We start from the raw sequence: 14,346 nt of genomic DNA on the forward strand, positions 1-14,346 counted from the left end.
CCCTGACGTCATACAGGAAGTTTTTCCAGCGGACCATCAGAGCAAGAACATCAACCGACCTAGTTTCGTGCCAATTATGACAAGAGCTTAAGGGGGATTCACTGAACTAACACAGGTAATGCCATCACGTTGTTGTGCAGAATACAGTGTAAAACAAACGTATTAAGCGGAACCGCAGCAGATAAGAGGTCACAGTCAGAATGGTGATGTTGATGTACGTTTGCAGGGTTGGACCATGTGGTGATGCCATGCAGAGGAGACACAGCAGCAACACGGATGGCATGCCCTCTGAAAGGTGCTCTCAGAAAGCTGCTGTACGATCTCTTCTGTTTGTGGGATGTTTTATTAATTGGAAATCCAAATACATGTGCACCCTCCATTTTGATGGTCAGGGTGGAACAAGACCTCTTGGTTTCAATTGAAGCATAATAAGAATTCTGTACCTTCACAGTGACATTACAGGCGGCTTGGAATGGCCTTGCTCCATTCTGACCTCAGCACTCTTCGTGCATTAGCAAAATCAGCTATTGTTTACTGTAGTGGGATGAATTTACACAGGGAATTTTTTTCTTGTTTTGGTGATCACTTTATTTTTTCCAATATTTTTGCCTGTGGTGCAACAACATTTCAAATTCAATATGGCCACACACTGCACAGATTGCTTTCCCAGCCTGCAACTTAAAGTGCTTTAAGGTGTTGGATTTTAATATACTACCTTGTAGTTGATTCTACAAGTCTTTGGAACATTGCTGCAGTAAAGTGACATAATTCTTCAAAAATATATTCCCTCATCTGGTGTTTTGATGAAGGTGGTCCAAAATTTCCTGTACTTGTTCAACTAGGTTAAGATATGGTGACCAGAAAGGCAGCAGCATATGTCTTGCATCACATCACACTCGGTTCCTTCAGTTAGCCCTTTTGACCAATGGGCCGTTAGAGTAAAAGGGACAACTCCCATCTTGATAGAAATATTTTATCACTGCATAAAGGTAATACTTCAGAGGAACTTTGAATTGATCTGCTGTGACGCCTTCCTTGTAAAGGCACAAGTAGACCCAAATCATGCCAGGATGATGCTGAGCTGCATTCGCTGTTGAGTGTTCAGGTTGTGTGAACTGTGTTTTGAAATTTTGAATGAATTTATCTACTTGCAAAACTGAGATGTAGTTTGTCACAGGAAAACCGAGTGACAAAATCAGAGAGTAGTGCTGCCTTCAACTGGCAACTTGGAATTTCAGGTTTTTGACTTTTTCGAAGAAACAAAACAAAGAAACAACAAAAAAAAAAAAGGTAAATGCAGGAAACCTTCACAGGATGTTCGATTTCCTGGTCAGCTGCTTAGGTTTCTCAACCAACACTTCTTTTACTTTATTTCCCAAAAAGGAAGCTCACACAGTAAACATGAAACTTCTCTTTTGTTATTTTCATTTGATAAAACATTGGACAGAATGTTATTACATTTTTAACTAATTTGTTTCTGCAGTTGAGTGAGCATTTGTTTCTTAATTGCAAAGCAACAAAGCAGACCTGGAGGCACATCTCCAACACCTGAAATGCATCGATTTCAATATGACATGAATGGTTGTTGCAAATCATAAGTGGAGTTAGTATCAGTTTTTTTAAATGAGATGTCAAACAGAAACAAGTCCAAGTGGCTTTAAAAGAGACTAACTTTTCTTCTTCCCATTGACATTATCTTGTAAAATATACACAACCTGACATATCCACAACTGAAAGAATATACTATATAGTGCCAGAAAAACGAAGCATAGCTATATTTCTTTATCCCTTTTTTTTTTTAAACTGTATTTGTTCGCATTCAGGAGCCGAAGCCAAACTCTGGGATCTGAGAGCAGCCTGGATGAGGGTGGTGTGTTTGACTGCCTGAAGCCTGACTCGTCCACTTCACCCCAGCAGATCTTCTCGGGCCTGGTTGGTGTCCCCTCCAGCTCTGTCTCCTCTGCTCAGTTCCAAGCAGCCGGCTTAGTCTTAGGCTCTCCGCCTGAAGTTTTTATCCAGATGACTGCATCATCCAGAGAAGAAGGGGGGCCCCATCGCACAGAGGGTGGACCTTTTCTCCCCCGGCCGCCCCAGCATCACCACCACCATCACCACCACCACTTCCACCACCAGCCCTTGCAGCATAGGACATCCTCCCTCCTCCAGCAGGCTACGACAGCAGCTGGCTCTGAGAGACACGGCTCCAGGGAAGAAGCCCAGGATGAGCAGTCCACCCCGGCCCCAGCTCTCTCTGAGCTGAAAGCAGTGGTTACCTGGCTGCAGAGGGGCTTTCCCTTCATCCTCATTCTGCTGGCTAAAGTCTGCTTCCAGCATAAACTAGGTATCCTAGCTTGTGGAGTAATAATGCTGCTAACATCGTCTAACGCTACAATATTTAAAAAAAGAAGAAGAAATCATCCATATCAGCGTGAGGTCTTGTTTAGTGATGTTGTTGCCCTTCTCATCTGCAGGTATCGCTGTGGGTGTGGGGATGGTCAGCACATTTGCCTATGCCAACTCCACGTTTAGGCACCAAGTGTCAATGCGGGTAAAAACTAAACAAAACAAGAATAATATAAATGTTAGTTTAAATTCAGGCACGATCTTTCATGCCTATAATGAACAATAAAGCACGTCTCATATTGTATGATCTTGAAGACAACAAAGTCCATGAAAGACCCAAAACCAATAATGTGTCTCAGGCATTTCCACCTTTCTTAACCCTTCTGTGTCATGTTGGTTTTTAATCATGGATTGATACATATTTGATTGACTAGTGTGCACATGTATTTACATCAGCTTCAGTTTCTTGTTAGTAGCAGAGAAATATATAGTTTCCACAGCTTTGTTATTGAAATGTAACTGAATATTTTGTGGAAGTCGGAGATGAAAATTCCACTAAATCTGTTGGTGGAAATATTTGGTCTCCATAGCAAAGAGCTTGTGCATATACACATAAAAAAATATTCAAACCCGGCCAATAACACACCACAAATGCCAGCATTACTGTAAAGTAAAGGGTTGGGTTGCAGTTTTAAAGGTGAAGAAATGTGAAGACATGTTGTTAAAGTCACTTATTTTTTTCCTCTGTGCTCTACCAGGAGGAACGCTCTGTATTTGTTGCTCTGTGGATCATCATGTTCCTCGGAGGGAACGTCATGTACATCTACTACACATTTAGTCACGAGGAGCTGCACCACAGGTAGTTGCAGTAGTAGGAAGTCTTTTTTTGTGCCTGTGTGCTCACCATCCTGTTTTTTTTAATTTGTGTTATTTTTAGGTTATTTCATTCATTTTGTTTTGTTGTGCAAGTCACTTTATTTTCACTTCCATTTCCTTTAGGGAGTGTTGCAGTTTTGTCTATTCATGTCCTGTGAGTATTTTATTTATTGTATTATTTTGTTTCCAGAGTTTCTTATATTATATTTAACATTGTCTCCACTGTTGTCTGTCATTCTACCGTACAAAGTGGAAACACCGGAGTTCTCCAGGAACAAGTCATCAAGCTTGATGTTTTGTTTTTCTTCCAGTCTCATATTTGCAAAGCCCAACCTCAACAGCTTTGACTTCTTTGATCTGATCTGGTCGGTGGGAATCACTGACTTCGTACTTAAGTACGTCACCATCGGCCTGAAGTGCTTTGTCCTCTTTCTGCCTAAGATTCTCCTGGCTTTCAAATCCAGGGTAAGAAATTCTAACTATTTGCCCTGTTCCTCAGTCCATCCACAGACAGCATGACCACTATAACCCCCCTAACATCTGTCTCTCTTGTATTTTGTACCTGTCAGCATCATTGGGCTCTGCCTGCATCTTTTTCAGGCGATTCAACTTGCATTCCCTTTTTTTTTTTTTTTTTAATTAGTTATTAAATTATTCTATAAAAAATAGTCGATATCAAACAGCCTTAATTTGGGAGATTTGGTTAAAGAGATGCATTAGTTTTCTAGGAATTTACCAGTTGTCCCGAAGAGACGAAACAACCACAAATGATCCAAAAAAAATCAAAACAACCACTGAAACACTAAACAGCTTCAAAGTTGAATCACTGAATGGCAAAAAAGACAATCTAAACCACAAAAATACATAAGGTGACTTAAAAGACATGCAAAACAACAAAAAACAATTGCATTAAAACCAACAAAAGACTCAAAATGACCACAAAGACCCTGAAAATACCTAAGCGGATAGACGAAACAAAATCAAATAAAAGCCTTAATGGTGACAAAAGAAAAAAAGATTCATGAATTCACTTAAACACCCACAAAGCAGACAAAGAAACACCTACTAAGGGATCCAAAATCTCAAGTTTTCTTAAGTTGGAAACTAGTAATTGCCTTTGGATAGACCTATTTTTTAAATTTCTTGTCCTTTCTTAACACAAGTCAAACTGCAACTGTGTCTCTGAAATCAAGGAAAATAATCATGAGCATACCATAAGCATCTAGGGGTGGAGCTAAATTGTAAATGGAGCATCTTATTCTTAGCTTTATCTGAGGGGAGACTTGAGTTTGTCAACCCCTGCCTTTCTGTATAACAGGAGTACTACCGCCTCCTTCTCCGCTGCCTTGTCATCTCTTTTGGTGCAGGTGCAGATTGCCTTGCTGGGAGTTGGACATTGTCTTTGCCATGCGTTGATGTGCTGGTTGTTCAGACTTTGGCGACACAAGGAGATCCAACAGGGGTTCTCTTGTCGCTGCTGGTTCTTCACGTAGGTTTGGTCTGTAAGAGCCCGTAGACCAAATTTTTAAAAAAAAAAACACTTGGTGCAAAGACTAGCTGACCTAAATTATCATTGGCTGAGACTCTACAACTTCTTGTAGCAACTGAACTGAACTATGAGGAAACTACTCTGCTGAGTGTAGAATGTGCTAAGGGGTCACAGTGTGAAACTGTTTAGTATTCATAAGGTTTTAAATGGTACTCCTTAGGTGAGCTGTGTGCATGTGAGTGTCTGCTTGTGAGTGTTTTTCTGGCCTGAGGTAACCAAATCTGATTGCAAACACACTCGCACACAGGCTTGATTTCCATACAGATGCAGCTCATTTTGTATGTTTGTGTGTGAGATAGAAGACAGAGGCGGGGGGTTGCAAAGTATTAGGATTAAATTTTCCACTGATAAACAAACCTTGAGGCCTATCAGAACCACGCCAGCAAGCAACTGAGCTCATTTGCCCTCGAGGGGTTTGCAGGGGGTGAGGTCATCCCTCCCTGGAGCTGGACCATTACCTGTATCCTCCGTGTACACACACACACACACACACACACAAACATACATGCACGGATTTTCAGGATTTGACAGCTTTGATGGGACACATGTTGAGTTTTAGGGAGTCCCAGGTTGTACAGTCCTGTTTATTTTGAAGCCTAAGAAGTCACATAATCAGCCCTTAAATATTATTAATGCATCCAGCCAGTGACACTTTAATGATCCGGCAGTCAGCAAGAGTCTGCTCAGCTGATAGCAAGAACATGTTCAGAGGATTTGTTTATGTTTGTTTAGCATTTTTTATTTTTATTTAAGGGCTTAGACCCACCGTGCGTGTGTATGAATGTGACTGTTGCATAAGCTTCATGTAAACCTTTTTCATGTTTTCGTGCTGTGCAAAACATCTTATATTATTTGGCTGTGCCTACTTTGGATCTTGCTAATGATTATGATGAAAACTCTCTGAAATGTCCTAAATAGAAAGTACTGTGACAACCTTTTTATTTTCCAAAAAGTCTTCTAAAAGGGTGTCGGCAGGGATAATGAATTTTGAAATCCCGTTTTCTACGAAAGTGCAACACTTAAAACAGTAAAGTGGAAGAAAATGTATTTGTCTCTCTTGTTGTAATTTTGTTGTTTTTATTAGCCACTAAATGCAACTTTAGTTTACAAGACAGATGTAGAAAAAAAGATCCGCGGAAAGTAGAATAGATGTAGCAGTACTAGCCTCGGAGTTTTGTTCATTAATGAAGTGGATAAAAATTGGAGCTCTGACATTTCAAATCCAAATACATCCCCCCACACACTTACTCCTTTGAAATGAATAAATAAAGAAGCAGGAAACCATTCAAATGGAGCCTGCAGTAAAGCCTTCTCAAACCGACTGGCTGGTGTCCAAACTTAAGATGTGACAGTTTTTGCGTGGGCGTGATGGGCACTCTGGGACACGAAGCAAAGGGAACAATAAGGAAGATGAATTAACAGTTAGCAGAGGTCTTTCTCCCCTACCAACCTGGCCACTTGTGCTTCTTGCCCACAGTCATCAATCTTTGTCTGTTACCATCCATTAAGTCATTATCCAAGCTGGGGATGCCACAGGGGCCATCAGGGAATAAAGTTGATTCTCATTCTTCATTCTCTGTTTTTAAATGTACCCAGTTCACTCAACACACTGTAGAGCAGTGGGGACTAAAGTACATTTCTTCTCTGTGATTACGGAGGGGAAGTTCTTTAAAGACAGCAATCGAGCCCCCATGGGCTGCGGGCTTAAGGTGGGCACTGGGTAGCAGGTGGTAAGAGCTGCTGCCACTTTCCCTTGCAGTGTGGGGAAATTGCTTGTACTGCTGTGAAGCTGCTGAGATCTGGACAGCGGCCATGTTTGGGCTGGAGGCATGCCGTTTTAAGCTTTTAATACCACACTGCACTTGACTAGATAGAAGAGTGCCCTGAAGCTGCTGAGCTCTTCCTGCTTTTCACACACTTAGCAAGTGAATCAAAGAGAGAATACATATTGTCTCAGTTTAAGTTTTTTTTCATGTCGTTGAAACTTTAGTTCTTTTTCATTTACTTTTAGTTATTTAGCGGACGCTTTCATACAAAGAGTACGTAAGCATTCAACCGTCAGTGGTCTCTATATGAAACGCTAAAATCAATTATATTCTTATTGAAAGCAGGTATGAAGAAAGTGGAAATGTTGTTGGTTTAGCATGTTGGAGGAGGAGGTGTTCACGGAAGAGATGAGTTTCAAGTGATTTTTGAGTGTAGAGAGGGATGCCACGACTCTGACAGCCTTCAGATAGCTTATTCCACTTTAATGGAACCACGAATGAGAACGGTATGGACTGAGACTTCATTGTGCTCTGGCAGTGCCAGACAACGTTCAAAAAAGCTACACAGTGGTCGAAAAGTATTACAAGCCTGTAAGACTCACCCATGACTATTTCTTTTACAAAAAGTGCGTTTTTTACACATTCATTCAGTATTTGTACATTCGGCCCCAGTCATCAGCATATTTGATTACGGGCCTCAGCTGCTATGGTGGTTTCTAATTTTGTGTGTATGTCCAGGGTAAGTTCTACCTGCTGATCGAGGAACTGAGCCAGCTGTTTCGGGCGTTGGTGCCCATCCAGTTGTGGTACAAGTACATCATGGGAGAGGACCCCTCAAACAGTTACTTCCTGGGAGCCACACTCATCATCATCTACAGCCTCTGCAAGGTATTCAGTGCCTGGTAGCATAATTTCTTGCAAAGATCGTGATGGTTTTTGTACCTTACTTTTAGATGTTGTGAGACTCTATTCATTCAAAAGACTCTATATCATACTTCCATCTATTTCTATACCCACTTAATCCAACTCAGGGTCCTGGGGGGCTGTCACTTCACTTGATATTTTTGTGGGCTTTTGATGGCGTCTTTGTGACCACTTCAACAATGACAACAAATTTACGCCTTTATATAGTTTAGGAATAGCTTTATTCCTAACCACACCTCAAGGCAGACATTATTCAAATATCGCAAACCTACAGACAGATTAACAAACTAACAAGTCAAAATGTTCATTCAACGCCTTATGTAGTCTGGTATGAAAGTACTGTATTTGGGTGAGGTTCATGGAGGAGTGCAAGAAAACAAAAACATTGTAATCGCTTGATATTAGAGGCATCACTTAATGCTATTTTTTCCTCGCCTGGAATGGAAAAATAACTGGATGTAGATAAGCGACAAAAAGTCCATGGAAGCTAACTGGTTGGATAGATAACCCAGAATTTTAAATGCTGTCGGCTGCGGGGTGTCAGATGGACAGCATGTGTCTCAGGTCTCAGAATGTGTGGTGAGAAAAAAATTCTGGGGTTGAGTGGTGGAAGGCACAGAAATGAGGAGAGAGGAACACCGCAGTAAAAAGTCTCTGCAAGGTCAGTTCACGTCATGAAACTTGAAAAGACTTTCAGAGCCGCTAGTCACTCCACTTTCAAGAAAAGTGGAACTTGAATGAACAAATTCCTGAATGATGCAAGCATTGTTTTTTTTTACAGTGTGGCTATTATTGGCATGCCCTATGTGATGTGTTTACTGCATTAGGGATAAAGCAGGCTTTTTTGATAAACCAGTGATTCAGCTGTTCTCTCTCTTAATAATAGGCTTGTTCAGATGAATCAGGTGGACAGTTTCCTGTGTGTGCCGAGGTGCAGCTTGGTGCTTTCCAAGATAAAGTCATGATAGTATTAGAATATCCTGTTGCTGTGACATCAGCAGCTGTCACGCACTTGATTTTGCTTGGGTAAAGTTGCAAATAACTTCAACTTGCTCATTTATCTTCACAGGAAGCCGCAGAATGGGGAAGCTGCTTAAAGTGTATGTAAGGTCTTTTCAAAAGAGGTGGAAGAATTTATTAATATTTAACCTGAAATGCCAAAATCAGTCAGGGCTGCACAGAACAGACCCTTTTTGCCACTTATTTATTTGAATCAGAAGTGATGAGATTATATATTTGTGAGTTTGAACTTTTTCAGGATTTTACATGGACATGTGCTATGTTGAATAACCATTTTGGCAATATTACGAAGGTGAAAGAAGGCCATCCTGGAAACCTGTTTTATATGTACATCAAAGGATAGATTCTGGTCAAAAATAACATAAAGGTTCTTCACTGAAGAACTTGTAAGCCAATGAAATGCTATGTAGAGTAACTATATGACTAGACAGTTTCATCCTGAGATGCTCGGGTCCAAAGACAAGAACTTCCGTTTTGTCTGAATTTAGGAGAAAAATACTCTTTCAAGACATGCTAGTAGTCTGACCAACTGATTGGTTTCACTTGGTTTCATAGATGAGTACAGCTGAGTATCATCATGCAATGCTGAATGGAAATGTATGCCCTGCTGTCTGATAAGATTACCTAATGGAAGCATGTATAAAGTGAAAAGAATTGGTCTAAGCACAGAACCCTGTGGAACTCCATAACTTACTCTGGTGTGCGAGGAAGATTTTTTGTTTTCAAGAAGTTAAAGTATTTGCATTGGTGCACTCTTGTTTAGCATCCCGGAGAGTTGTTTTCTGTATTCACTCAATGGCTCATTCAGACATTTACCTGACTTAATATTTGGGAACTGGTTGGTAAACTCACAAGAAAGTCTGCTGTATCTAATATTTTGATGATCAATTCCTGAGCAGACCAATAGACGGGTCGTGTAAGAAATCCGTTGGTTCTAGAACTTTCCACTTGATGTGCAGCCATTTTGAAATGAAAGGACACTACCTTTTAAGAACCCGTGTATATGATTACATTGGACGAATTGGACGAATATGTTGTGCATTATTGTAGACAGCTCATGATTTATTTGAAAAGGTCTGCTATTAATACAAAGACTAACATTTTCTGTTTAGAATGTCCAAAATAAAGATATTTTACCTTTCTTAACAATAGATTCTTTTTTTGGAAGTGAAACTGAAAATCAACTTGAATCAGAATTGACAAGAAACAGAATAAGAGTTGAAAGAGAAATTATTTAAAAGATTCCCAACCTTTCTCGTAGACAGTCATTTGCAAAAAGCATCTGAAGTTTTGGGATGCAGTGCCTTTCTGAACACGCCATGAGCCCTTTTTAGAGGAGGTTTAGGAATAATTAAGTTAGGGATTTTGTGAGCAACTGCAATGAGCGTGACTTATGAACTTTGTCCTGTTTTCATTTTCAGTCCTTTGACATATGTGGACGAGTGTCTGCGATACGGAAGGCCTTGGTCATGCTGTGCAGCTCCCAGGTCCGATTCAGGCAAATTCAGTGACTCCCGCACATTCAGGAACGATGACTATTGTGTTTTCACATGGAGACTTCTATTTAAATTTTTGATTTTGGGGTTCAATTGTCTTTCTTTTTCCTTCTCAGAGTTATGGAGTGAGGGCCGGCAGTCAGCAGTGCAGCGAGGCGGGTGATGTCTGCGCTATTTGTCAGGCGGATTTCAGAGACCCCATAGCCCTTCTCTGTCAAGTAAGGAGGCTTAAATTTCTAAATATATTGAGAGTCATTTATACAGACTTGAAGAGAATGTAGAGGAAAAAAAGCAGTTTTTTACTGCCCCCTGTTGTTTACAACCCCTCTGACCATAGCAACCATCACAGGTGTAGTTTACCTTTTGAGTGGCAGTGAATTAACCTTTTTTTTCATCTCCAGCCCACCAGTTAATTTGTAAAGATGAAGATAAGAATTTGTTTGACATGGAGCCCTTCCTTACCTCAACCTTTTATACTTGAATTTCATTAGCTGGTGAACATGGATAATTAGCTATTTAAAACCGAGAAAAGTGTGGATTTGCTGAATTTTAGTGAGCATTTGATTCATGTGGCTTTATTTACCTCATAAACCTTGTGCTTCTTTTACTTGTTATGTTATATACTGTTTCACATTTTTCGCATGTCATGATCACTAATTCTGCATCTACTGCTTGTAGTAAATCAAAAATAAACGATACGCCTGTCCACTTAATCCTTTACTATATGTAACAGTATTAATGTTGGTGTCTAAAGCCTTGAAGCAATTCATTGATTTAAAAAACGGCTTATTAATATGCTCACTGTTTTCCACAAAATAATAATTTGACTGCTAAGATACTGAGATATTATGGAGCTAATCCTCTAGATGGGGAGAACTAAATCCGTTAATGTGGTAAATATATGATTGTCCGCATGACAACTTTAGAAAACTGCTCATAAAGTTAATCTTTCGTTTGGTTTTCCGGGTGTTTTCTTACAGTTGACCAGTTTATGTGAACCTTTTACTGAAGAAACAAGCTTCAACTTAAGTTTGCACGTCACAACTGTGATCCTCTGTAAATAGCACTCAGAGGTGTAAAGTAACTTCAAACTCAAAGCAGCAAATACAATGTTTTCTCACAGATTTTACGGTAAAACTGAGTTGTTTGCTTGTACTGTGCTTCTCTGCGGTGAAAATGAAATTCTTTTCGTCCGCAGCACGTCTTCTGTGAGGAGTGCCTGTGTTTGTGGTTTGACCGTGAGAGAACGTGTCCGCTGTGTCGCTCCACCGTCATCGAGACCCTGCGATGCTGGAAGGATGGCACGACCTCAGCTCACTTCCAGATCTACTGAGCTCTGAAGGCAAACATGCACTTGAGAGGATGCGATTGTGCTCCGATTAAAGTTAGATAATGATCTGCTAATTATTTAAATCAGGATAAGCATCGTTGCTGTGACATTCAATATGTGTGTGTGTGGGGGGGTATAACTGTATCATTCACTAGAGCAGCACGTGCATAAACCAAATTATCAACACGGCTGCGCTGACACTTCATTGTTTTTGCGCAGTTCCATTTTCTATAACATTTTGATTTAATTCTAGTGAAAAAACATTTCTTACGTTTACTGTGGTGACAGAGATGAAGCATTCCCTCTTTTGTTCGTTGTAAATTTGGCTCAGTTATTTTGTATCCTTTTAAGGTTTTGTCAGTTATATTATCTGCTTTTATTTAATTCTACAGACGATATTTAACATGATGTGTTTTCCAATTAGATTTTTCACCATTTTGGCAACATGAAACGTCTCGACTCAAGCGTTTGAACTATCTGCGGAAATCATTGCTCGGTTAGTGTTGCTCAGATGTTGTGACGAATACAAGCTGATGAGTGAGTTTTACTCAGACTGTAAAAAGTTTTAGTGTTTTTCTTTTAAAAAGGCGCCATTAACACATCATTTTGAGTTTTGTTAAGTTTGTTGTGAATAATCGACACCTGTGGATGATACATTTCAGTAAAAGCTTTTATTGTCATGAATACCAAAGAAAAGAAAAGATACATACGAAATATTTTAGTCATAAAAGAACACACTTCTCTGCTCACATTACACTTGATATATCAGGGAAAACGTATTTGGAAAAGTCACAAGACGGCATAACAGCTTCCTATACACAGGTCCAGCATTTTCTTTATGATCAAAAAAGCAACATGCTGATCATGTTGCTGATAATAGAACACAAACGAGTCTAGACACCGTAGAAAACACCTAGAAAAACATCCTCACTATTTACATGTTTACACAGACAGTATAGCTTATGTCAAGAGAAAAAAAGGTACAGTGCATTTTTAAGCTTAGAACCAGTTGTGTCTCAGTGCATTGTTAAGGGGAGGGGTGCGCTACATTGACTGCAGTCTAAATTCAGCAGGTGTGATCAGTTTAACCCAGCCGTCACACGATGCACTCACATCGTGTGTGGTGAATGAAGACATTCAAAGGCGTGCCATTCGTAAGCTTTTCCTTCCAGGCCACCAGGGGAGGATTACATCACCGGTTTTGTAAATGGGATGACAGAATCGGAGAGTCGCACGGGGGCAGGACAACTGCGACTCGAGGGCTGCTGGGGTTGATTGTGTCAGCTCGTTATGAAACTCGATGTGCATCCACATCAGGCCTGAGTAAGTCTTCGTGATGAACACATGGGAGTTAAGTCAGCAGCGAGCCTTGAGCACGAATATAAGGCTGCTCATTCCTCCGCTTCTGTCAGTGTTTGGCACCTCTTCCTGGACCGCTGCCTCCGACTCTCCGGCTTTTCTTGCGTTAAGTGCAAATTATGTGAGCCCATCGCTTCTCTGCACGCAATATCTCAAAAGGCACCATCTGCAAACAGTAGCAGACGCGAGCTCAAAGTACAGCGTGACACAAAAGTGTAAACAATTGCGAACATTTTTATTATTATTGCTGTCCGTTTAGCATCCATTTAACTCATTTAAGTGTTTTGTGTTCCTCCTTTCGGCCAATGAAATGCATTAAGTCCCTATCCAACAGAAACATGGTAAAGAAATAAAAAATTACGACGTTAACGGTTGGAAAATAAGGTTACAGTAATGCAAGATTCTTTCATAAAATAACTAGAAGTACAGTTGTACTAGTAACTAGAAGTTGCTTCGTGTTTAGCTTAAAACTGAACGTAATAAAGGTGGAGATCATTTATCTACATGAACTGAATTGCTCGATAACTGTTAAATTAAAGCAAATAAACCTGCCTGAGCCAAAGGAGGTAATTAAAAATGTGAGCTGATATGACGCTTGCAGATCATGTTATGAGAATTTAAGCATGACTTTGTTTGTCTGGTGTTTTTTTTTCTTTTTGAACAACAATGCTTTGATTTGGACATTTTGCAAATTATAAATGATCTATCTCCAATCATTTAAACTGACACGAAGGAGAAGTTTTCTCGCTAGCTACCGCTAAGACATAACCTTATATTTAAACTTTTGTCTTAAATGGTGTCATGCTACTCAAACGTGCCCTCTTTAAGCCAGCCTCACCTGTGTCAAACTTGAATACTTTTAGTCCTCAGAATATAAGCAAAGGGATGCAATACATAAACTCCTAGTCAACACTACACCCGTGTGGGCGACTTGACAACTGTTTACTCACCTGTTGCGCGCGCCCTACAGGTGTCGCCTCGAGCCGAACAGCACGAGGACTGTGAAGTGCACAGCAATGCACAGGAAGCCCCTCAGGTGGCCTCTCCTGGTCATCACCACCGTCCCTGTGTCCCCGCAGCTGAAGTCGACGTCAGTCTCCCCGGTTGTCCAGCTCTTCTCCAGCTGGTCCCCGATCCTCCTCAGGCGAGACGCGAGCAGCTGAGCCACTGAGCACGCGAGGGGTCGCCGCGTGCCGCAGCTGGAGTCACCAGGCCGCAACAAAGGCTGGTCTATCTGCAGCCAGCACATCTTCTCTGACTGAGCAGCCAGCCCACTCTTTTTAAGTCTTGAGGATGTGCGACCCTCCTCCCCTTCTCTTATCAAACCTCAACCGTGTTTATGTTTCCCTGCTCGTCTCTCCCCACCTCTCTCTACTGTATTATTCATTACCGTGTCACATGGTGTAGTAGGGTTTACATCATCTTTTCTCCAAAGCGACATGAAATGGTTAACTCTTGGATCTCTCCTGTTTCACCTGAGGAGTCTTTTTTTAAAGGAAATGGGCATTGTGCTGCATTTTCTTACGTTTGAATGTACAAAGTGCACATATAAATGCATATTTTTTCAAATGTGAGTATCCGACGGACGTGAAATATAAAAGAATATGAACTGTTTGCATTTCTTTTCATAGCACCCAGCAGTTGAGGCTACAAATACATATTTTATACGTTGGAATCGAAGCA

At 40.6% G+C, this 14,346-nt stretch overlaps 2 protein-coding genes and 1 long non-coding RNA gene across 3 annotated transcripts in view; 2 read left to right on the forward strand and 1 right to left on the reverse strand.

Annotated features, from left to right (window-relative positions):
• fbxo21 (F-box protein 21) overlaps positions 1-14,346 on the reverse strand; it is a 286,959-nt gene that overhangs the window by 235,158 nt on the left and 37,455 nt on the right. The gene's annotated exons all lie outside the window — the stretch shown is intronic.
• LOC140309539 (uncharacterized) overlaps positions 1-14,346 on the forward strand; it is a 45,099-nt gene that overhangs the window by 7,635 nt on the left and 23,118 nt on the right. The window lies entirely within an intron of this gene.
• Positions 27-11,838, forward strand: rnft2 (ring finger protein, transmembrane 2). Its single transcript, XM_072387433.1, has 10 exons — positions 27-115; positions 227-295; positions 1,824-2,341; positions 2,472-2,548; positions 3,102-3,202; positions 3,531-3,684; positions 7,273-7,422; positions 9,900-9,965; positions 10,091-10,192; positions 11,173-11,838. Exons 2-10 carry the CDS (start codon positions 249-251, stop codon positions 11,305-11,307), a joined length of 1,350 nt encoding a protein of 449 aa, XP_072243534.1. The 5' UTR covers positions 27-115; positions 227-248; the 3' UTR covers positions 11,308-11,838.

This window comes from Leuresthes tenuis, unplaced genomic scaffold (genome assembly GCF_036924035.1).
Source record: "Leuresthes tenuis unplaced genomic scaffold, fLeuTen1.0.hap1 SCAF_6, whole genome shotgun sequence".
In the NCBI taxonomy this organism is placed as follows: domain Eukaryota; kingdom Metazoa; phylum Chordata; class Actinopteri; order Atheriniformes; family Atherinopsidae; genus Leuresthes; species Leuresthes tenuis.

What these genes read in the sequence shown, in the direction of transcription:
- rnft2 (XM_072387433.1), top strand. Translation starts at nt 249, where the DNA reads ATGCAGAGGAGACACAGCAGCAACACGGATGGCATGCCCTCTGAAAG. An exon ending in TCCTGGCTTTCAAATCCAGG is followed by an intron (nt 3,685 to 7,272) that starts GTAAGAAATTCT and finishes GTGTATGTCCAG; the next exon opens with GGTAAGTTCTACCTGCTGAT. An exon ending in TCATCTACAGCCTCTGCAAG is followed by an intron (nt 7,423 to 9,899) that starts GTATTCAGTGCC and finishes TTTCATTTTCAG; the next exon opens with TCCTTTGACATATGTGGACG.